The sequence below is a fragment of the Numida meleagris genome, chromosome 9 (assembly GCF_002078875.1).
Source record: "Numida meleagris isolate 19003 breed g44 Domestic line chromosome 9, NumMel1.0, whole genome shotgun sequence".
In the NCBI taxonomy this organism is placed as follows: domain Eukaryota; kingdom Metazoa; phylum Chordata; class Aves; order Galliformes; family Numididae; genus Numida; species Numida meleagris.
In genome coordinates this window covers 3,615,027-3,638,304 of record NC_034417.1, presented here as the reverse complement: position 1 = coordinate 3,638,304, position 23,278 = coordinate 3,615,027, and the positions used below count along the sequence as shown (strand labels likewise).

The 23,278-nt window shown below is 38.2% G+C and overlaps 1 protein-coding gene across 4 annotated transcripts in view; it reads left to right on the top strand.

Annotated features, from left to right (window-relative positions):
• TLN2 (talin 2) overlaps positions 1 to 23,278 on the top strand; it is a 151,939-nt gene that overhangs the window by 76,528 nt on the left and 52,133 nt on the right. For all 4 annotated transcript variants that reach the window (XM_021407155.1, XM_021407154.1, XM_021407156.1 and 1 more), the window contains exons 14-32: positions 576 to 756; positions 1,401 to 1,514; positions 2,184 to 2,292; positions 2,962 to 3,170; positions 3,896 to 3,994; positions 4,923 to 5,090; positions 6,189 to 6,483; positions 8,465 to 8,631; positions 9,036 to 9,164; positions 10,294 to 10,407; positions 11,419 to 11,532; positions 12,898 to 13,032; positions 13,825 to 13,953; positions 14,571 to 14,673; positions 16,417 to 16,625; positions 17,275 to 17,394; positions 18,449 to 18,646; positions 20,676 to 20,815; positions 22,939 to 23,032. In XM_021407155.1, coding sequence (XP_021262830.1) covers positions 576 to 756; positions 1,401 to 1,514; positions 2,184 to 2,292; positions 2,962 to 3,170; positions 3,896 to 3,994; positions 4,923 to 5,090; positions 6,189 to 6,483; positions 8,465 to 8,631; positions 9,036 to 9,164; positions 10,294 to 10,407; positions 11,419 to 11,532; positions 12,898 to 13,032; positions 13,825 to 13,953; positions 14,571 to 14,673; positions 16,417 to 16,625; positions 17,275 to 17,394; positions 18,449 to 18,646; positions 20,676 to 20,815; positions 22,939 to 23,032 — 2,827 coding nt within the window. The remainder of the gene's footprint in view (positions 1 to 575; positions 757 to 1,400; positions 1,515 to 2,183; positions 2,293 to 2,961; positions 3,171 to 3,895; positions 3,995 to 4,922; positions 5,091 to 6,188; positions 6,484 to 8,464; positions 8,632 to 9,035; positions 9,165 to 10,293; positions 10,408 to 11,418; positions 11,533 to 12,897; positions 13,033 to 13,824; positions 13,954 to 14,570; positions 14,674 to 16,416; positions 16,626 to 17,274; positions 17,395 to 18,448; positions 18,647 to 20,675; positions 20,816 to 22,938; positions 23,033 to 23,278) is intronic.

Sequence of the window (23,278 nt, the reverse complement as noted above, 5' to 3'; positions counted from 1 at the left end):
CCTGGGCGCATTACTCCAGATGGGGCCTCACAAGGGCAGAGTAATAATCTGGACTTCCAGATTATTGGCAAGTACTGTGTGCACATATGTGTGTAAAGAAGGAAGTTCTGTTAGTTTTTATCCCAAATGCAGGGATTGCTCACAAGAACCATCTCCAGAGCGTATGTGCTTCTTTTGATCAGCCTCTGACACAGTTAAAACAAAGCAGGCTGTCGTGCTATAAACCTTGTTCTGATTCTGCCTGTGAAAGATCTTAGGTAAAGCTTTTGTTCCATGTATGCCAAAACTGTGCATTACCTTCTTTCCTTGCTGCTTGCTCATTAGTTCTATTAATATTTGATCTACTGAAAGCTGCAGATGTATTTTTTTCTAAAGTATTAGAAAATGTTTGGAAGAAAAGACTGAAATTTTTCAGCTTCTCCAAATGATGTAAAATGCAGTTTAAAATCCTAAAGGAAGAACATCTGGCAGGACTTACAGGAGATGACTAATTCCGTATTGCATTTTTCTATTATATTTATTTGCTTATCCATCTAGTTGTCTATTTATTTATTCGCTCATTCATTTTCTTTTAGGTCCACCATCTTACAGCAACAGTTCAACCGAACAGGGAAGGTAGAGCATGGCTCTGTGGCATTACCAGCTGTTATGCGTTCAGGGTCCAGCGGCCCAGAAACTTTTAATGTCGGCATCATGCCTTCTCCCCAGCAGCAGGTCACGATTGGTCAGATGCACAGAGGACATATGCCCCCACTTGTGAGGAATCTTCTTGTTTTGTATTAGCATTTGAAACTTGTTGTTTTTGCAAATAGCTAGAAGCAGGATGTTATCCATGTTGCAAGAGCAGGAGGGTGTTGTAGAGTGTGGTGTATTGGCTGTCTTACTGAACATATATTTTGAGCAAGCCTGAAATATTTAGGATATCACATTTTGAGTGACTTTTTCATTTGTCTTAAAACTAGCTCTGCCAACCTTTTCTTTACTTCCAAGTAGTTAAAACAGAATTCAAGCTTAAAAAAAAAAACATTTTAAAGACTGTCCAAAGTAAACAATTTTAGGAAAAATGCTCATATGCAGCTTGTCAATGGTCTACCAATTTAAAATTTTCTAGCAGGCTTAAAGTTGATACTGATTTGTCTCATTTAAATTAAGAATACCAAAAAGCTTAAGTACGCTTAAGCTCATGATTTACTGCTAGAAGAGTAGTATGTATAGCTGGTCAACCTTGGTGGCTGCAAGTTTAACAGTTTGTAAATGTGTGCAAATACAGAGGAGTGTGAGTGTAAAATGGCATAGTCAGGATCAGGACTTGTTGCTCACTGTCTTTTAATGCCAAAGTAACACCTGCTTGAAGTGTCCTCTGGAATGCGGCACAGCCATTTCCTTGTTTTGCCTTTCAGACTTCAGCTCAGCAGGCTTTGATGGGGACTATTAATACCAGCATGCATGCTGTTCAACAAGCTCAAGCTGACCTCAGTGAGGTTGATAACCTACCACCTCTAGGGCAGGACATGGTGAGTTTTTCTAGTCTCCATAGAAATGGATCGTAATGCTTTGGGGTGTTTGCAGACCAGTTTAATAATTGTCCCTGGAGGTAAAATGGTATCTCTAAAGCTTTTAAATTTTTTGTGCTTGCTATAAGGAATTACTGTACACTGCTCCAACTCACTTTCATCAGTCTTCTGAGATTGGTTGTAGCAACCATCTTTGCATAACTTTGTAGTTTTTTTTTGTTTCATGTACAAAATGTTATATGTTGCCTTGTTAAAGGCAAACTATGAACAATACTTGTGATGAGTGCGACCACCTCCTAGGCCTTGAAAAATATGATCAAATGAAAAAGAAGAGTATATGATTCTGTAACTTTTGATTCAGGCTAAGGCAGGAGGACAGATCAAGAAACTACTATTCATAGGAGACTATCAGTAAAGAATCATAATCTTTCATGGATTCACTGTTTTTGGTGTTCACCTTAAAAGGGCAGCTGTTGAGCTGATGGAAATTGTGAAGTGTGAGATTCAGCAACAGAAAATGTTTGCTTTTGTTTTTCTCTTTAAAGGCTTGGTATTTGTCCTCTGTTTCACTTTTAAAGATTTGTGAAGGAATGAGAGATTAACACGGGATTTCATGTTGCAGCCTGTTACTGCAGTCCCTCATTCTTGTTTTTTGTTGTTGCTCTTCAGGCATCAAGAGTATGGGTTCAGAACAAGGTTGATGAATCAAAACATGAAATACACTCTCAGGTTGATGCTATCACTGCAGGAACTGCATCTGTTGTTAACCTTACAGCAGGTAAATTTCAAAGGCAAGAACTTGCTTGCAGTCTCCTAATTATTTATCAGTCCAATTCAAGTACCATAGGGACTGACTGTAAGGGAACGTGGGAGAAGTTTTCTTCAAAACAGTCAGATACCTACATGCATTGACATGCAAAACAAGCTATCCCTACCAGTACAGTTTTCTGATTTTTATTTTATCTTCGCTAATGTTGAAAGTACTGCATTGATGAAGATAAAATGTAGCTTGCTTATTCAACAGAGTACTCTCTGCAGTGCTACTACAAGAGTGTTACTTGTTTGACACTTGTTAGAAATTATAGATATTTACTGACTGTTTTTGCTTTGGCAAATTACAAATTGAAGGAGCTGAGTGATTTAAAGGGGTTAACACTATGTTACTTTGGATTCCTCAAAGGTAGAAATTGGGAAGATAGCTGAAACCGTGGACTTTTCAGCAAATTACGTTGGATGAAGAGTAGTTCTATTTAAGAGATGTATAGAGATTGGAAAAGTGATAGCAGACCTTAGTTTTCAAGTGACACTGAAATTATTTAGTAGACATTGTTCGGCCATCTTCACATCTGTCTGTTGTCTCCCACCAGATCATAGCTTGGGGTGGCTGTGTCATTTTCCTTTTTAACCACTGAAGCATTCTTCTCATGAAAAAATATTTGCTCTACAGGTGACCCTGTTGACACTGACTACACTGCTGTGGGATGTGCAATTACAACCATCTCTTCCAACCTCACCGAGATGTCTAAAGGTGTGAAACTGCTTGCTGCTCTCATGGATGATGAAGTTGGAAGTGGAGAGGACCTCCTAAAAGCTGCTCGAACATTGGCCATTGCTGTCTCAGACTTGCTGAAGGCTGTTCAACCTACTTCAGGAGAGGTGAGTGTGGTGGTTTAACACTGGACTTGTGATCCAGAGCCTGGAACTCCCCTTCTTCTTCATAGACCTTGGTGCATGCAGGGTCGTGTCTCTACATTTTCTCACTCCTCTCTTCCAGCTGTTGTTGTGCAGCACTTTTCCCCTTTCTAGAATTACGTTACCGCAGAGGCACAGCCAGTGTAAATCATTGGCTCAGGATTGGCCAGCAGTGGATCCATTCTGGGGCCAGCTGGAAACGGAGAAATACTCTTCTCTGATTTATTTCTTTACTGTCTTTGTCATCTTTGACAAATAAAATAAGAAGTTAACCTCTGTGATAGTTTTCCAGAAATGAAAGTAGTACTAACCTGGATAGGATATCTGGATTGGTTTGTTGTGAGTTCAAGTCTGAAGCTAGTTTGCTCCAGGTATTTGTTTTGAAGAAATGTGAAATCTGCTGTTTAAGATCAGTTGTCATATTGGCTGTCCATCCTTATTTTTCCTTGGAGTTATTACAGTAATGTCTATTCAAATTCATCCAAGTTCTTCACACATTCTGCAGATGAAACGCCCAAAATAAACCAACTGTGTATATGGAAAAATAAAGATTTCTCCAAAGAATTATTGGTTTAATTTTTCTTAGTCATATTGATTGCATGCTAATGCAGATATTCCTCGAGGAAATCCAAAGTTTTAAGTAAAGCTCGTTTTCTTTGAAATAACTCATTTCACCATTATTTTTCTAGCCTCGACAGACAGTTTTGACTGCAGCTGGAAGCATTGGGCAAGCCAGTGGAGAGCTACTGAGACAGATTGGAGAGAATGAAACAGATGAAAGGTTCCAGGTAATGAGGGGATTGCTTGTTACTGTCAGAAATACGTAGCTTTATTATGAGGTGATTAATATTATTGATTGTCAAAGGATAATGCCTGTTTGGCTTAATCACATAGTTAGCAGTTTAAAACTGTTGTCCTTAAATGATCTGTTAAAAACTTTTTTTTTCCCACTCAATACCAAGAACAGGTTTGATCCAGAAACAAGGGGAAGTATTCTACAGCAAAAGGTAGACCACTGAAGGATATTGTATGCAAAATGTCTGCTCATATACCTTGTAGGCCATTTTAAACACATGATGCGCTAGTAAATCTGTCTGCAAGTTTCATCAGAGTTATCATTTGTATTGCTAGTTTTATACATATTGCTACCCTCTGCTTTCTCTCTTGGGTAAATGGAAGAATCTAAATGTTCTGTTATGTGCTATTGAATGTTGGAAAAGACAGGTAAGGAGAGGGGTAGTTTATGATGCCGTCATGTCTTAAAATGAAAATCTGGTGTTTTCATTTTCTGAGATTAAAATTCATTTCTGCTCCCACATGAAAATTACACGTAACTGTATCTGTAGCATCTCTTCGCAGGCTCCATCCCACTTTAAAAAAAAAAAAAAAAAAAGTATATGAAATGGAGTATTTTAAATAGGAAAACAGGGAGAAATTTCCTGAACTATTTCATTGCAGGAGTTGTGTTTTAATTTTTCATTTTCAAGGAACTAAACTGTTGTTATACAAGGGAAAAATGTTCTGGGATTGCTGAGAACAGAAAAATGTCCAGTTTTCTAAGTAATAGGTATGTTTTCTGCCTTTCTTGAAATGTTTTTTTATTTTGTTTTAATGAATCTAATTTTTTTTTTTGTTTACCTTGAGGTGACTTGTTCTTACATTAGCAAAGCACATACTTTTTGTTTATAAGACTGAATTTTCCCTTCATTTTGCTAGGATGTTCTGATGAGTCTGGCCAAAGCCGTTGCAAATGCTGCTGCTATGTTAGTGTTGAAGGCCAAGAACGTAGCACAGGTTGCTGAAGATACAGTCCTGCAGAACAGAGTGATTGCTGCTGCTACACAGTGTGCGCTCTCTACTTCCCAGCTTGTGGCTTGTGCCAAGGTGAGGCGGGCAGTGTTCATGATGTGGCACAGCATCCGTGTGGGTGTATCCTTCTGTGCATTCCTGATAGTCTCAGGCAATATACTTCAGTAATATCAGAGTTGTAGAGTTAGTCGATATCAAACTTGCTGATAAATAAATTATCCCCCCTAAGTGTTGCAAAGAGTGGCCCAGAGGATGCAAGGTGCTTCTATAATCACCAAAGAAGGTTCTATAAATAATACAGCTCTGCCATTGAATTGATGGTAACGATCAAAAGACAAACTTCAGAAGTATTAGTATAAGAAATAACACTTGCCTGGGGGGGCTGTGCATGTTTTCTGATGAAGCCTAAAATTACAATGAATTCACATCACCTAAAACTTAAACAATCAAAATCAAGGTAGTGGTTGCTAATTTCAGATATATTTGCTGTGTTTTGCACTAACTCAGTTATTTTAATAGATCCATTGCCTTTGGCCAACTGTTGCTTCCCAGTAAAAATTAAAGCAATTCACAGTTCTTACTTTAGAAACTGCTTTTGAATTCTGCAGATTCTGCTTCCATAGGATTGTGTTGGAAAATGGGTATTCAGCTATTCTGAAACATCCAGGAGTCTTATAATAAAACTAATGGCCCATTTTAACTGTTACATTTTCAATGTTTTCACCTTGTTGCTTTGGCTGTAAGAGCTTTTTGTAATGAATATGTATGAAGAAGAGACTGTTATCGGAAGGCTTTACAAATCAGTTCCAATTAAGTTTCCATATTGTTTGGAACTCCAGAGTATGGAAGTGTGTCAAGTGTACAGTTATTTTGGAGGAATTCAGTGTTTGCCTACCATCCAGAACCACTGTGTTGTGTTTGCTCAAGTCAGTAGCTGCTGAAGAGGTGGAAGACAGTGATGGGCTCCATTCTTGACATCTGAATTTAAATGAAATTAATGACATCCAGAGCTTAGCTTCCTCATTTAGATGTCTGAAACTACCTATTTAAATATTAACTTCAGGGTTTTCTGTCTAAGGAAAGCAGTAATATAACAGATGTTTTGTTTACTGATAATTGGAAAATTTGCAAATAAGGTGTTTTCTGAATGCTTTGTCCCCCTTCCACATGCAGGTTGTGAGTCCCACCATCAGCTCTCCAGTGTGCCAGGAACAGCTGATCGAGGCAGGAAAACTGGTGGACCGTTCAGTGGAGAACTGTGTGAGGGCCTGCCAGGCTGCCACAGATGACACTGAGTTACTGAAGCAGGTCAGTGCAGCTGCCAGCATTGTCAGCCAAGCCCTGAATGACCTCTTGCAGCATGTCCGCCAGTTTGCAAGCAGGGGAGAGCCTATTGGACGCTATGATCAGGCCACAGATACCATCATGTGTGTCACGGAGAGTATTTTCAGTTCGATGGGGGATGCTGGTAAGTCTCTCTAATGGATAGTCGTGTTTCATGATTCAGAGATGTGCACATTTCAAACAGAGTCAAAAACCTTGTAGGGTGCTGTACTTCTAGGTAGTCGTTCAACCCATGATATTATTTATATCAGTGAAATGCACATAGCTGTGTGCTAGATAGAATGAATATTCTTCAAAAACAATCAATGCCATGCTAACGAATCACTTCAGTATTCCGTTTTCTTTTACCTTCTTATTTCACTTAACAAAATTGTGCAGCAAGTTCTCATCTCTGAATAGGAAGACAGGTACCCGAGTGAACAGTTGCCAGTGATTGATTTCATTGTGCTTAGATTTTGTAGTAGGTTTTAAAAATTATTTTTGCTTATTCTTATGATGTTTCTAAAATGCTCAGCTTCAAGAGCCAGCCGGGCTTGAGATGCCTAACATTTAAATGACCTGTAGGAAATTAAATTGAACAGTGAAACTTCAGTAGTTAAAAATGGGATGAATTATCAGTGTGAAGGGACAGTGTCTATTTGATATCTAAACAACTCATTCAATATATAAAACTGGCATTGATTTTTAAAAGCAGTTCTGGTATCTCTTGGGATTTTTATGTTTTTGGTCTGCTTTTTCTTTTGTGTTATATGAACACAAGGCCAGGAAATTAAGTACTTCACTGTCACAGTTGTATTTACAGTACTGTCAATATGAACCAATTAAACTTTTTTGGAAAATTCAGATTATTTCAGAATTTTTTTTCAAGGAATTCATTTCAGCTGTGCAACACTTTCCTAGTGGAACTTGTGCAGGGAAGTAATTTGTGTTCTCAGTGTATTTTGGCCTTAGAAGGAGCTTCTTTGAGAAATCTGATTAAGATTTTTAAGAGATGCATAGGAGCATTGTTTGCTAAACTGTTCTTGATCTTCCCATTGAAAGCTCACAAAATTTATTCTAATGTCCTGTAGCTATCCTAAGGAATTTTATTAGTAGATGTATGCATAGTGAAACATGTTAAGCTTTATGTCATTTATAAACCATTCAGCTTCTGTACAGGAGGATGCAATAAGGGATAATCTTGGTAATGTTTCCTTTCACAGTCAAGTATCTTCTTGTGCTTGCTGTACTTGGTTTTTAGTAAAAGCCATTCAGATTTCAGTGGTGTTTCCAATAACAGATAGTTGTCTTACAATCATAATTTGGATGGTAAAGAAACTTCGGCTTCGGACTGCTATATCACTACCTAATCAGATTATTCCTTAAGTTTGATTTGCTGGCCTAATATTGTAGCAAAAACCATTTAAAGACTGTTATCTGCAGAAAATGTGGAATGGGACCTGAGTTAGATGTTTGGATAAAATGTTAATTGCAAAAGCAGACATTAGGAAATACCTGGTAACAGCTACTACACTTCCATTTTCTACATTTAATGCTGTAGCCCTACAAATCAGATTTGCACCTGAGAAAAATAGGGCTTTGGTTTTCTTTCTAATAGTTTTTTGATTAAAAAAGAATGAGACCTTTGACCCAAACACCTCCTATTATTTTGGTTGAAAACACCTTATTAATATTGAGTCCTTCCAGAAAGAGTTCTTAGTCTAGTTTATGTTGTTAGACAGAAGATAATTCTCCAAAACAAACATCCCAAAAGAATAGGCAAGAGGGGGTAATTTTTATTAAAGGAGTAAAATCTTGGCTGTAATTTGAGAGCATTATTGTTAATATTCACTGTGCCAAGAGTTTGCCTGAACCTGGCATACTGTTTTTTGCTTTTTGTCAAGTTATCTGTAATACAAATACTACATTTCTTCTGCACGTCCACTGTAGCAGTATCCATCACATACATTGTCATCAAGACTTTGTGAAGCTCCTAAGCTGCGAACTACTTACCTGTCCTTTTCAAGTCAAAAGAATACTTCAGCAAATGTTACTTTTTGTTCATCTTGTTGAGCAAAGCTCAAATGCAAAGACTAGGCCAGTAAAAACATATTTTCATATCATAGGTGAAATGGTACGGCAGGCCAGGGTGTTGGCTCAAGCAACTTCAGATCTCGTCAATGCAATGAGGTCAGATGCTGAAGCAGAAATTGACATGGAAAACTCAAAGAAGCTCCTAGCAGCTGCAAAGCTCCTTGCCGATTCTACAGCCCGCATGGTTGAAGCTGCAAAGGTATGGGAAAACTGAAGTAATTGTCAGCTTAAAATGGTGTAGTTAGGCACAAAGAAGAGATGGTATGTGGTATGTTATAGTAGAGTTGTTTTACAAAACAAGTTTTTCCCCAGACATCTAAAGTAGTACACGAAGCAAAAAGTAGTATACAAAGCAGATGTTCCACTTCCTTGAAGTACTAACGTATCAGTGAGCAATAGTAACAGTGTTTCATAAACAACAAATTTTCTGCTTACACTTGTTTTGCAGTTTAATGTTCTTCTCATAGTCTAATGTTCTAATTTTGGATTAGGTAATTAAAGAAAATAAAGGCCCATGTAGCAGACTGTAACTGAAGATTTTATATTCACCTCTTCAAGATCAGTTTATGTGGCTGATGTTTTTTGCTCTGAAATTTTCTGCAGGGAGCTGCAGCCAATCCTGAAAACGAGGATCAACAGCAGCGTCTGCGAGAAGCAGCTGAGGGACTGCGGGTTGCTACAAATGCTGCTGCACAGAATGCCATCAAGAAGAAGATTGTCAACAGATTAGAGGTTGGAGCCACATACTGTTGAATTTTCAGTTTATTTTGATAAACCTGTAGATAAGTTGAAGTAATTAGAAATACATACTTCAGAAAAAGTACTAAGCACTGTAAGATCAGTTCCAAAATACAAGGCTTGAAATTTAAAATGCTAGCGTATGATACCATAGTGGTCAGATATGGAAAACTGAAGAGCTTTTATCACTGAAGTAGTAAAACTGGTGTTAGCATTTGATTCAGAAAATATTTGATGGTGGCTTAGCCATAAAATTGGAAAAGCTTAGGTTTCAAACAGCTGAGCTGAAACTCCTTCATTGCTGTTTTAATTTATCTATATGATCTGCCATTTACACAAAATATCCTTGGTGTTTTTTATCAGTATATGTGCCAGAGTTTCATGTAAAGTTCCTTGTGAAGATATGTCGAAATGCACCGTATCCAATTAAAGTGTTAAGTTGTTGATGAAATAAAAAATAGCAGAAACAAAACTGAGAATATGCACAGTAGCTGGTGGCAGAGCCAAGGCAAAAAAGGCACTAAAGATGAAATTTATCTGGAGTTTGGTTTTTAGGCCTGGTTTGATCTTCCTGTTCTCAGCTAAAATGTAGAAAAGACAGATTAAAAAACCCTTTCATAATCTCTACTTTACAAATGTGGTTTTCCAGTAGTCTGAAAATTATTTATGTACAACAAGATTAGACAAACAAGATCATCTAACTCAATAACCGTATTTCATAAGTGTATTTAAGCTGCTCTATATAGAATAAAAAATCAGGAGTATTTTAGGAAATAAATCATGCCTTAATTTGCTAACTGAATTCAAGAAAACTTTTCTATGAAGATTATTTTTATAATGCTCTGATAACACATAACACCTTATGTAGGAATTAAGCATATGATGATAAGGATAAACTTCATACATGGTTGGTAGTTAGTGGGCCAGTTAAAGAAGACAATTGCATAACATGTTGGAACATCTTGGATAAATTGTTGGAATTTTTAATTTTGCAAGGAGGAAAGGTTGATAACAAAAATCCCAGGCATTTGAAGAAGACTTTCTCAGTATTTTTAGAGTACTTCATACTCTGAATTACTTGGTCTAACTACTAAGTGTTTTAACTGTTTATTTTTGTCCTTAGATTGCAGCTAAACAAGCTGCAGCTGCTGCTACTCAGACTATTGCAGCTTCTCAGAATGCAGCTGTTTCAAATAAGAACACTGCAGCCCATCAGCAACTTGTGCAGAGCTGTAAGGTAAACCTGTCACAACTCAATGCCAAATGCCTGAAGTCAAGCATGGTTTTATAGTTCCAAGCTAAAATTCAGAGTCTTTGTGCCAAGAAGCTGTTCTGTTTTGGTTTTATGCTATGTTTTAAAGCTTGTTTTGTAACTAATGTTAGACAAATGTTACTTTGCAGTTTTTAATGAAATTATATTAAAAAAAAATATAAGTTGAAAAGAGGATAGAAGAAGGCAAAATTATATTCTTCTTGAGAGCAGTTATGCAGGGAATGAGAACCAAACCACAAAAGAAAGAAATAAGGTAGCTCAAGTATGTCTCAAGATTGTGTTGCAGGAAGCTACTATTTTAGTATGAATAATTAAAGAGAAAGAAGCTGATTCCCTACATACATTACAATTTGTTCTAAATTGATCATGATTATGATTTATTAGATAGTGGAGGAGATCAATACCTACTTCGGTACATTGAGGGTGGGGGGGAATTCAGTATTGCACTGCTGAAGTAAGATTAATGTGAAGTAGATAGACAAGGAGTTCTGTGAGCATGAGTTTGGGCACTCCAGGAATAATGTTTTGACAATACACATTTCAGAATGCTACAGCTGTTCTATAAATTTAATATTGTCAAGGAAAAGTAGGCTGGGGTGTTCAGTTTTGTTTTTCTTAAAGCAAGGCACTCATTTGAAAATAGTACTACTAACATTTATGCATGCAAACAAAGTCATTGTAAATGCTGTGTAAGCACATAACTTTTCAGAAGAATCTTGGTTGTCTTGTAGGATCTTTAAACTAACAAGTAACATAAACAAATATTTCTAAATAAGAGTGGAATGTTTGTGAGAAATCCTGTCATGTATTAATTCAGTTTCGCAGACTCCTAAACGGATTTTGTGAAGGCACAGGAGTATTGTATCTGTGAATTTTACCAGTCATCTTTTAGGGGGATGTGGAAAGAGACTGATTTAGCGTTAGAGTGTTTGTTCATATTTATATGCTGAAAGTTTCTCCCTTCATTTACTGTAGAATGTTGCAGACCACATTCCTCAGTTGGTGCAAGGCGTGAGAGGAAGTCAGGCTCAGGCAGAAGACCTCAGTGCGCAGCTTGCTCTGATAAACTCCAGCCAGAACTTCCTCCAGGTGAAGTAAATCACTGTAGTAGATTACATCAGAACAAATAGTACTTCTAATTCTCTGTGGTTTTATTTGTGATGAATAAGCAGTAAACTGTTAAGAACAGTGTAAAGAAGTTCATCGCAGACTTGGAGTCATGGCTAGGGAGAGTTTAGTTCCTCAGATCAGGTAGCTGATGCATGTTGAACCTGAGGAGAATGAAAACTGCCAACGTTTTGAGTATTAGTAATAAGAAAGCTGAAGTATACTGGGAGGAAATGTTTGTTTGAGTGGCATTTGCTTTCTCGGAAAGAGTTTAATGAACAAGGTGGTGACAATTCAGGATCTTTCAAAGCAGAGGCCTGAATGTTAGAGATGCTGTCGTAACCTTCTTTAATGAAGGCAGAGTTACAGTGCTGCAGCAGCAATCTTCAGAATTCTTCCAAAATGACAGGGAGACAGGAAATATTACCATGGGTTTTAGATATTGATCTGCAGATGTAGCAGATTTTGATTTCTGTTCAAAACATGTATTTTGATTCTGCTTCTTATAAAACATAAAAAAAGAGATAAAATCAAAGAGCGCTGATAACACTATTGGGTATATTGTTGAGCGTACAAGAAACAAACTGAAGAAACCAATTCTCTGAGTAATAACACTATCATTAATTGGCATCAGCTATACCTTTAGAAGTGAAGCGGAAATAAAGCCTTTCATTGAATGCTATTATGAGGTTCTTTATGGTCCCATGTAGTAGAGCTTATAACAGTGTTGCCACTCTGTATTTTGCTGTGTGGTCACCTCTGGAGTCGTTAAAGTGATCCATCTCCTCTGTGCCTGTATTTGTGAACCATAGTGATGATGTGAATCAGAAAAGTACATTAATTGTATTAGCAGCCAACCCTGTAGAGTCATTGCTTGTATTACTTGTTTCATGTATAGAATTTTGAAAGAATTTAATATTTGGAAACAGTGAAAGAGATTTGTCATTTGTCCTCAATGGGCTTGATAATGCCACTTAGATGCTCAATAGCAAAACTGCAAATTCAGATGTTTTTACACAGTCTGCATGAGTACTTCGAGGCCACAGGCAGACACTGGTTACTACAAAGTGGCTGATGTACCAGTAAGGCATGAATGGTTCCTGCTACAGGGGACGCAGCAATGTAGAGTTATGATATGAATAGAAGACTGCAACCTAGGAGGTGCATGGTTAAGGAGAAGGCAAGTGCATGGTTAAGGAGCAGGCAAGTACATGAAGCGGTCATTACAGAAGGTTTAGAAACCTCATTGTTGTGTAAATGGAGGAAAAAGCATGTTCATTAAATACTAAGTCTCTCCTCAAGAAAACTAGCTAGTAAAATTTGTGTTCCTGGCTCTTCTTTGGACAGCCTGGAAGTAAAATGGTGGCATCTGCTAAAGCTGCAGTACCTACTGTGACTGATCAAGCAGCAGCCATGCAGCTAAGTCAGTGTGCGAAGAACCTTGCCACCAGCTTAGCTGAGCTACGGACTGCCTCCCAGAAGGTAGGTAGTAGTAGTTCTAATTAGCTAAAGCAAGATGGCCCAAGGAGTGGTCAGTGGTTCACTCCTTCTTGGCTCCCTGTCTTCCCCCCACACCCAAAAGGAAGTGGCTCATGCTCAGGAAGTTTGTGCTTCAGTGTTGTTCTTGGTCAGCAGTTTTCTCAGAATCCCAAGTGGCTCCTGTGTCATAATAGAAAGGGGAGGAATAACTGATAAGAAAACTGAAAAGCTAGAGTTACCATTGCTGAACCAGAAAGATGGTAGGAGGGCACGCACAGAGCAGCCCATCAATGCAGATTTCCACACTTCATGTATTGTTGTGTTTTTTTTTTTAAAAAAAAAAGAAATAAAAACTCTTGTGGGAAAGTCTGCTCTTGTGAATGCCAAAGCCCAAAACCAGGACTGTAGCATACAGGTGAGTGCACCTCAGCAAACTTGAAAATGTTCATCTAAGATACTGATGATTGTGGGCTGCCACATCGGACTTCAGTTGCGATACATAGTTCGGCTATTTATCAAAGGTGAAGTCCAAATGGACGCAGTTATTTTTTCAGTATCTGAAATGTCTAATGTGAAGGTATACTGGGTGCACTGCATTTTGTGGTGGCTTTTAACAGCATGTTACTCTATTCACAAACTAAGAGTATTGTGCAGTAGTTTGGAAGCCATAATGTGTAGGGGTCCCTGAAGTCATGAAACCAATAACTATGCTGGAAGGATTGTATATGAAGCATTTACTATTTTTGATAGTGGATTACATGTGCTGACAGTGCTATTGATCTGATTTCTGAATAGGCTCACGAAGCATGTGGCCCAATGGAAATTGATTCTGCTTTAAATACGGTCCAGACCCTCAAAAGTGAACTGCAAGATGCAAAGATGGCAGCTGTGGATGGACAGTTAAAACCTCTTCCAGGAGAAACGGTAATTAATAAAGGATGTCCTTCATTTAAAAACAAACAAAAAGTTAGCTGTTAGCATTTTAAATGTTTGAGGAAAACTTGTTAGGAGACACTGGATGATTCTGCTGGCAGGATTTTACACTGATTCTCTTAAAAGGAGTATATATTCTTATTACACAGGAGGCATAATTTTTTAGCAGAAATACAGAAGTGTAGGCCCTCCTCCTGTATTGAGCAAAATACAGTTTAGTAGTAGTCATGTTTAGCCCTTTCAAAAAGATTTTTTTTTCAATGAGGACAAAGATGAGAACTTAGAAGCTGATGTTCTGATAGGCTCAGTAAGTGAAATGTTTTATTTGGCAAAAGCCTCCTTCTCACCAAAAATTTATTTACTTCTTTCACTTGCTAATTATGAAATATTTTAATTCTAGTTTTATTGTTTATAAGACCTATATGTAATTTTATTTCAACATGGACAGGGAAAACATGCTAATAAGTCTTCAGACTAACCACATGTTCCCTGTAGCTAAGATAAAAGCTTGGTTTTGGAGAGAGAGGAATTTTCTAATACTGATTAGAAAGCAAGCGTGTTTCAGATAAGCTTAAGGAAAGAATTCTGTCCTTTGCATTTTTTTACAGCTTGAGAAATGTGCCCAGGATCTGGGAAGCACATCCAAAGCAGTTGGTTCATCGATGGCCCAGTTACTAACTTGTGCCGCTCAAGGCAACGAGCACTACACAGGTACTGTTCTGTTTATAATGTCAGTGAAAACAACACTTCCCATCAGATGCTTGTTTGAAGGCTTTCTCATCACAAACTGCTGAAGTTAAGGAATTGCTCACCTCTTTATGCTGATAGTGAATTTTGGCAAGTTACTACAGGTTGCTAATTTAAGTAATGTGCTTCATAAAACAGTGTTGCAATCTGCTGTATGTACATAACCAGAACAGACTGAGACATCTGTTGTTTTCAAAAATATATTACACACTCTTTCCAAAGACAGAATGAAAATATAGTGCAATTTAAGTGTTGGTGCCACTGGAAATGTTTCTGTGTCCTTTCAGAAGATTGAAAGGGTCTCTGGATGTGTTTTGAAATATAAGATGTAAACATACTTGGGATGGTTTGGTGATGTCTAAAACAGTTCATCTCTTATTAGATGCTGCTATCTCCTTTGTATAACGCAACCAGTCTTTCTGACTCATTAATACAACTTCTGCGCAGTTTGGGGGAAAAGCCAGTGGGGAATGTTGACACACGCATTCTGCAATCGGTTCTCTTCAGTACTTGCCCCAGTTTATGTACCTGCACTTTCAGGAACTGAAAACACCTTAATAAGGAAAATGTTTGTCGCGTGGGAAAAAAGGGTTTACACTTCAATAATATAATGTTCCATTTCCTTCCTTGTGTTAGAAATGGAATGTTGATGCAAATGCTACAGTAGAATGCTCTTAATACTGACAGAATTCATGACGATTTCACTGATTGTAACTGCATCAGAGCTATGTAACTTGCATTTGCTTTCATTTGAAGCACGTTAATTGGATTAAGATGGCGTGCGTTTCTGTTCCGTAGTTAAGCGAAGGTTAGGGCTGGATTTGTGGTAAAGGAATACAGATAATTGCAGCTGATATCTAATAACTGAATCTAGCTCTCAACATCGAGCTAAGAAGTCTGTTCAGCTGGGAAATTTTACAAAGCAGTGAGTTCATTTTCAGAGCCCAACTAACTATTTTTTATTATATAGTATTTTGTTATGCAAAAAGCCTTTTGCACTGAAAAGAGCGCAGAGTGTTTATGAATGTTATAGCATATTCTGCTGTTTATCAGTGATTGGAAGTCTTTACAGCTTACCTCCACTATTTAAGCGTTCCTTCTTGCCTGTACCTATGTTAGCAAGTTTCTTTTCATTGTATGTTGAAAGTAATTACATGACATGTTCTCTGACTGAATTTATTTTTATAAGCTTGTACTCAAGCCGGGATTATGTTGTATCAAGTTGCCACATCGTTAGTAATCTCTTTTTATTTAGCTTTTAATTGCTTGAACTTTAGCCGTTTTTCTCTCTTCTCCAAAAACCCAAAGTCATGTTTTGAAAAGTGGCAGAGATGCTGCAGCCTTGAAGTCATGTATGCAGTTCTTACAGATAATCGCTTTCTCCCGTAGCTTGCAATATGACTCTTTATTTCCGATTTTTTGCTTTTCTTCTTTCATTCTGCTTCAGTGAGATTTGGTCACTGATTTATAGCTGCCTCAGAATGTCCTCTTTAGGACATAATATTAATTTTATGGCTTCACTGCAGGCATTTTTCTCAGCAAATGCTGCTGTATACTTCAAATATGTTCATGTTTGAAAGTTGTCTTTTAAACTGCATTTGAAATGTTGCGTTGCAGTGGAATCATAACCTGCAAATTTAGCTGTCATAAAATACAAGAATTGTCTTCAAAAGTACTAATAGATTCCTCAATGAAATCTGAACATAGGAGTTGCTGCCAGAGAAACTGCTCAGGCTTTGAAGACGTTGGCTCAGGCAGCACGAGGGGTTGCAGCATCAACTACTGACCCTGTAGCAGCACATGCAATGTTGGATTCAGCAAGGGATGTCATGGAAGGCTCTGCTATGCTTATTCAGGAGGCAAAGCAGGCCCTGGCTGCACCAGGAGATGCAGACAGTCAGCAGAGATTAGCCCAGGTAAGTAGCGACTTGAGCAGCTACGTGTATTGTGGACAATCAACTGAAGTTCCATAGAGTACAGCACTAAATGGTAAGAGAAAAACAACAGATCATTGGGCCACGAGAAATGTCAGAGCTGGCTTGTACTTCTAGCAGCTTGCAAATAGTTACATCATGTCTTGCATCAAACAATGTAGTTAGTGCTAAATGTATTGTAGTCATCTTTCAGAAAAACAAACTGAGGCAAAGATGCAATTAAGTGCAAGACAAAACACCTATTAAACTCACTGTTAATAAAAGGATCTGTATTCATGTTGTGCTCACCTTCTGAGCATAGTTTTCTACGTGATTGCTGCAACTGCTTTTGAAGATTGATCAGTATGTGGTTAACCTCTGTGGCTTTCTTGTATCTGGGGTGGTGAAGCTTTTACTCCAGATGCCAAGAGCAGTTGTGGAGCTGCCCTGCCAGCACAATCCTATCTAATGAGTATGTGTAGTTAGTGATTGCTAGACTACAGGTGAGCAACCCAGGAACTTGCAAGCCTCAAAAATGGCCTTGTTGGAGTTAGAACTGTAAAAACTGCTGGGTATAGATTGTGCCTCCTGTTTGTAAGCTAAATGATTGCTTAAGCTTTTCTCCTTGCAGTTGTGTTTACTTGCGTTGTAGGTGGCAAAAGCAGTGTCTCACTCATTGAATAACTGTGTGAATTGTCTACCTGGACAAAAGGATGTGGATGTGGCTTTGAAGAGTATTGGGGAGTCTAGCAAGAAGCTCCTTGTTGATTTGGTGAGATGTCTTTTACCATAAAATAAATTTCAGAAGAGCTGATCTGGGTTCTCCACATATCAAATCATGTAGCAAATGTGCCTGAAGTATACTTCATGTATGTTTTGATTGCTATGCAGTTTTGAGAACTTAGTTATTTGACTAAAATGCTGTTCTCTTAGTTCTCTTAGAAAGTTGAAATGTATCTGTGGCTTATGAAGGCAGTATTAAAATTGCTGTCTTTGATCACCGTCAGTTTATTTTGTTGGGGGGTTTTGTTTGTTCCTTTGTTGTTTTGTTTGAGAATGCTAGCTGTGACTTCACAGTTTGAATATAAAAAGGAGAAAATTATAATTAATCTCCCACACAAGCGACCCATTCAGTTTTAAGAAGTGTCATCATCTAAAAAAGTTTTAGTGCATCTATGGCTGCTTTATGTGAAGAGATTAACTGTTACATTTATTTAACTCTGTCAGTATCAGGAATGGGCAGGGGGGGGTCACATAAAAAAACAAAACCTGTACACTGCCAGTTCATTAAAAGGTTGTGTGATTTGAACAACTCAGTCTCATCTATCAGTGATCCTGCAACTCTGTGGATGAAGAAGGAATTGTACATTAGTGTTTGTGCAGTGCTGCTTGGTCAGATCAAGTCAGGGCTAAATTCAGTCATTGAAGAACTGCTGATACTTGCATGTTGTTCTGGAAATCTTGTTTGTGGAAGTGAGCGATGACATGGAGAACAAAACTTCTCCAACTTTTTCTACTGAATTCATCACTTCGAATGTTAGACAATCAAATAGCTGACATCTTATCTGTCCCTTTAAAAGCTTGCTTAATGGTCTGTCCCTGGAAAGAAACAGCTTGCTGTCTAGATTCCTTGTTGACTATCCTGTAGCTAGACTATTTTGCCTTGAGAACTGTAACAGTAGGCATTCAGACCCAGTACTCCATTCTTGTTTGTGAAACGTACTGCTGTGTTACATTTAGTATTCTTGAATTGTGTTGAACTTTGCAGTCACAAAGAGCTGGTGTGATTTGGTAGACAATAAAACACAGCTCTTGATCTCTTACAGCTTCCTCCAAGTTCTAAGTCATTTCAAGAAGCTCAGAGTGAGCTGAACCAGGCAGCAGCAGATTTGAATCAGTCAGCAGGAGAAGTTGTCCATGCTACACGGGGCCAAAGTGGAGAACTAGCTGCAGCATCTGGAAAATTCAGTGATGATTTTGATGAATTTCTTGATGCTGGTATTGAAATGGCTGGCCAAGCTCAAGTAAGTTTTTGTTTTTTTTTTTTTTTTATCTTGCTAACTGGGAGCAAGACTGTCCTGGGAATGCAATACAATGTGCTAGTGTAAGCGTATCCAAATATGACAGATAATGGGTTATGCAGCAGTCATCCAGAGTGAAGTGAACTCAATGTTTGTGTATTTGCTTCTGCGGCCAACCAGAAGTGTGCCTTCATGTTCCTCTGTCTGGTTTGGTCTCTTTGCTAACCAATGTGTGACCTGTATATCTGGAGGTACAAAGGCCTGCTGAACTTCTCAAAGGTTATGGAAATAGTTGCCTCTATTTTGGTAGAGCTACTGTTAAATGTATTGTAGGTAAACATTGTCCAGCATGTGACACCTTTCTGTGCTACATTTCAAATGCTTTAAGTGGAAGGACAGGAAGATGTGTTTAAAATCCAGACTTGTACTGCTTGATGTTGTGTGCCACCGTGGACCTACTGCAGAGTGGAGCAAGTGTGTGAAGAGCAGAAGTGCCATGCATGTGACAGCAGCACCTGCACTTCTATTTAGTGGTTAAAAATCTGGCAGAGTTCTGTTCTGGTAAACACAGTAGGATTCAGGAATGTTATTACATTATCTAGTTTTTTCCTAGTCATCTGCGTTCTCATTTGAAGTTGAGGATGTCTCCTTCATTATCTTACTGGGTTTAGGCATACCAAACAATGCTCATTGGTCATTTGGAGATGATTTAACATAACAAATGCCAGCATATGAAGAGGAGTCATATATCAAGTAAGCTGGGAGGACGCAGAAAAAAGAATTTGTGGACTGTTTTGGCCTAGTTAGTAAGCAGAATTTGTAAACCTAAAAATTGTTGCTGAAAGAAATACTGGCAGGAGTGTGCTGGTCCTTTAAAGGCACTTAAGAAGTGCCTGTATAAAGCAGGTACTTTTCAGGTAATGCTGAGGAGAGAGATACAGCAACAATTGTTGGCTTTTTTTTATCAAACCTTAATAACTGAGGTTCACATTTGTGAAGTGAGGTAGATACTGAATGCCAGCTGATTCTCTGAAGTGAAATAGGAGTTCAACATCTATTTCTTCATCCATGTGCCTCATTAAGTTTTAGAATATTTTATCCGAGGCAATTCAGTGCAGGCAAAGGTAGAAATAACAGTGCAAACTGCTACTTGAAAGAATTCCAGGTGATATTGTGGACCTTCAGGATTTGCTTGTCGTGCTGTCATAGTGGATTAAAATGATCTTAGCAAATAATGGCAGATCTTTCAATAGAGAATGACTTCTGTCTGTGTCTAGTTATTTGGCCTGTACAGAAGCAGTACCATATGAGAGTAGGGGGCAGAATGTAAATATAGATGAAAAACTATTCACATCAACTGAGTAGTAGACAACTGTTTAAGCCTTAAACAGACCGTTAGAACAAATTCATTTCTGCTGATGACTAAGAGAAGAATCTAGTTATTATAGCTATTTGCAGTTCTCCCTGTAATTGTACACATATGAAGGTTATCCATTTTCGAACAGTGGCATTAGGTGAATGGGTCATAGTAAGCATTCTGACTTGGAAGTTTTAAAGTAGGCTTATAGAAATTTATTGTCTTGGGACAGAGGACTTTCTGGAGGGATCTTTCTGTGGAAGTAATCCCAGTTGGATGCAGGAGAGCTTGTGGGTTACACGGGATGTTAGAATACAGACAGTACACACTGATGGAGTAATGTGGATCAGCTGTGCCAGGCAGAGATGTATGAGAATCTTGACAATGAAAGCTTTGTTTAACAAGTAGTAAAGTTTCTCCATTGCTCCTTTGTGAATACTGCCATTGTTAGAGATGAAGCTGTTTGTTATATGGGTCTCTTGTTCTGTTATGTGAATGGAGCTAGAGGCACCTGTCTGGGTGAACAGAGGCTTTGGTCCATGTCTTCCTCTGGACTATGGCCCTCCACGTGTCAGTGGTTTCAGGTGGATAAACAAAATGGGTTTCCAAATGATGCTTTTGCACTCACTGTATTGCAAGCTAGGCACTTAATGTTATACTGCTATGCCTTTTCAGACGAAAGAAGACCAGATTCAAGTAATAGGTAACCTCAAGAGCATCTCTATGGCTTCCAGCAAGCTTTTACTGGCTGCCAAGTCTCTGTCTGTTGATCCTGGAGCTCCTAATGCCAAGAACCTATTAGCAGCAGCAGCAAGGTAAGGATGTTTTGCTTTTTTAGGCTTTACTTAAGGTATTTGCTATCTGTCAGTTCACTGAGTGGTTGGAACCTTCAGTTCTGTTTAAATGAATGTTGGTCCCAGGAAAAATGCTCATTTTGCAGTAGTTCCTTATCTGGCACAACTTGTTAACCTTGAAGGAGATAATTACTTGTTAAAGAGTTAGCCTGATTTTTTAAAGGAACTAACGTGTTTTACTTTTCTTTCCATCTGTGTTCTGACAAGATGCTAGGTAATAGTAAATCTCTCAGCCCTTAAGAAAGAAAAGAACAGAATCCATGTCCTTATATAAGCTGTACATAAAAATCATGGTGTGGCTAACTATTACCAAGAGTGCATATGATCAAGAAGTCTTGAAAGGATTGGATGATATGATAGATTTATTCTAAGATAACCTTACTTTAAAGATTTTTAACCATCCCTTGAATTTCATCTTTAAAACCCCGTTTCTTGGTCATGGTTCTCAGTGTTTATTTGAAAAATAACACTACCTTTCAGTGTTTGTGACTGGAGTATCACTTCATTTATTTTTCCCACATATTTTTCATGACTTTTTTATCAAATGAACTCACTCTGTTACCTAAGTCTTTTAACTGAATGTTCAAATATCAAACTGGAAGAGGACTGCTGAAGCACTTTCTCCTAGAAGTGTTGATATTGTATCAGATTGATGTCTGACATGAGATTTGGATGTCACTCTTAGTATTATCGTCTTCCAAAATATTTACTCCCTCAAAGATTAGCATGGAGAGGAAGTGATTAAGTTACGTCTGTTGCTTCCTTAGGGAAAAGGTAGCTGATATTTGTTCTGGACTCTGGAATCATCACTTTTCAATATCAAATAATTTTTAAAAAAATCCAGTCTCTTAAAGAAGAAAGATATGCTGTTTTATTTTGTTGTGTTCTTGACAGCAGTGTTCTGACACCCATCTTGTCTCCTCAGAAATAAGTAGGCTTCTAGGAAAGTTATAGGTAATCAAAGGTACACTGCTTAAAATGAAGGGGTTGCATGAGGCTGTGTTATGGCACAGCACTAGACTGCTCTGGATTTCTGCTTTAGACTTAGAATATGCCTAATTCTTTGGGGTGTGGGTGTGGTTTGTGTCTCCAGTGGAGCCCACCTGTTTATTACTTTCTGCCAGACTAGTATTCCCTCTGTAGAAACATTCAATAAAAAAGGGAGAGACAAGCAGTATGGTCTTTGGATGGTCTCTCTTGCCATGGTGTTTGTGTGTGAAGGCATGTCTGCATTCTTAAGACGCTAGATAGCAACAGAAAGTAATGGGATTGCATTCAAGATTCTAAGGAGGCACTGTATTTCCCTTCTCAAAACTTTGCAAATGCAGTAGTTGTGACAAGTTTGTCGGGGCTCTTTTCCTTGCTGTTATGATATGCTCAGGTCAAATATTTCTGGTTTCTCTTCTCTGAGAAAATGAAAAAAACAGGGCACAACTTCTTTACTTCCCACCAACTTGACTTATTTTTGCTCTGATCTTTCACAGATCTGTGATTAATTTTCTTGTATTTTTTTTCTGTTCTCCCTCTTTGACCTAGTTTTAATTGATAATCCTACCCTTTTCACTAGCTTTTGTCCCCTCTTGGAGCCATTTCTCTTGTCTTCCTCAGACATACTGTGGTAGGGGCTGAGTGCCATGCAGAATCCAAGAATTGATATGATGTATTTGAAGAGATTTGAGGTATTTGGTGCCAGCAGCTTGTTTGCTGGTCTCAACTGTTTGCTCCAGTAGGTCCACTTTGGAGTGAGCTGGAACCCCAGTGCCGTGGACGCCCAGAGTAAATGTCAGGGAAGTTAAGCTTCTGTTTCTTTCGGACTAACGTCTCAGTTGTTTGCAATTGTCTCAGATGTTGATCACTATCAAATGCCTTAGTGAGAGGTTTTTCTGCTGCTATAAAGCTTGTTAAGGAAGAGGTCTTTAGGTCAGTTACTTTAATACAGGGTTATTCCCCAAACTGTGGAAAGAAAAATGGTAGTAGAACATGAAAGCTTGAAAACATTGTAGTATGCATTTATTGAAACAAAAGCTTCAGTAAGAAGAATAGTTCAACTTGAAAATATATCTTTTTCCTTCTACTTTCCCTAGAGCTGTGACTGAGAGCATAAACCAGCTCATCACACTGTGCACCCAGCAGGCTCCCGGGCAGAAGGAATGTGACAATGCACTCAGAGAACTGGAGGTATTACTACATTCCAGAAAGTTCTGTTGAAGAACAGTGGGCCCCAAATGTTTGTTTTTCCCCTGTTTTCTTTGATTGGCTGCTGTCTCTGTCTTCTCACTTGATATCTGTGGCAGAGGTTTTAATTGCATACAAGGTAAGCATAGAACCTCTCTGAACCTCTTGTAGTTTTGGCCAGAGTGAAATTTGCTGACCTGTCTCCTTCTCCCTCTTCTCTGCTTCCCAGAAAGTACAGTTTTTAGTCAA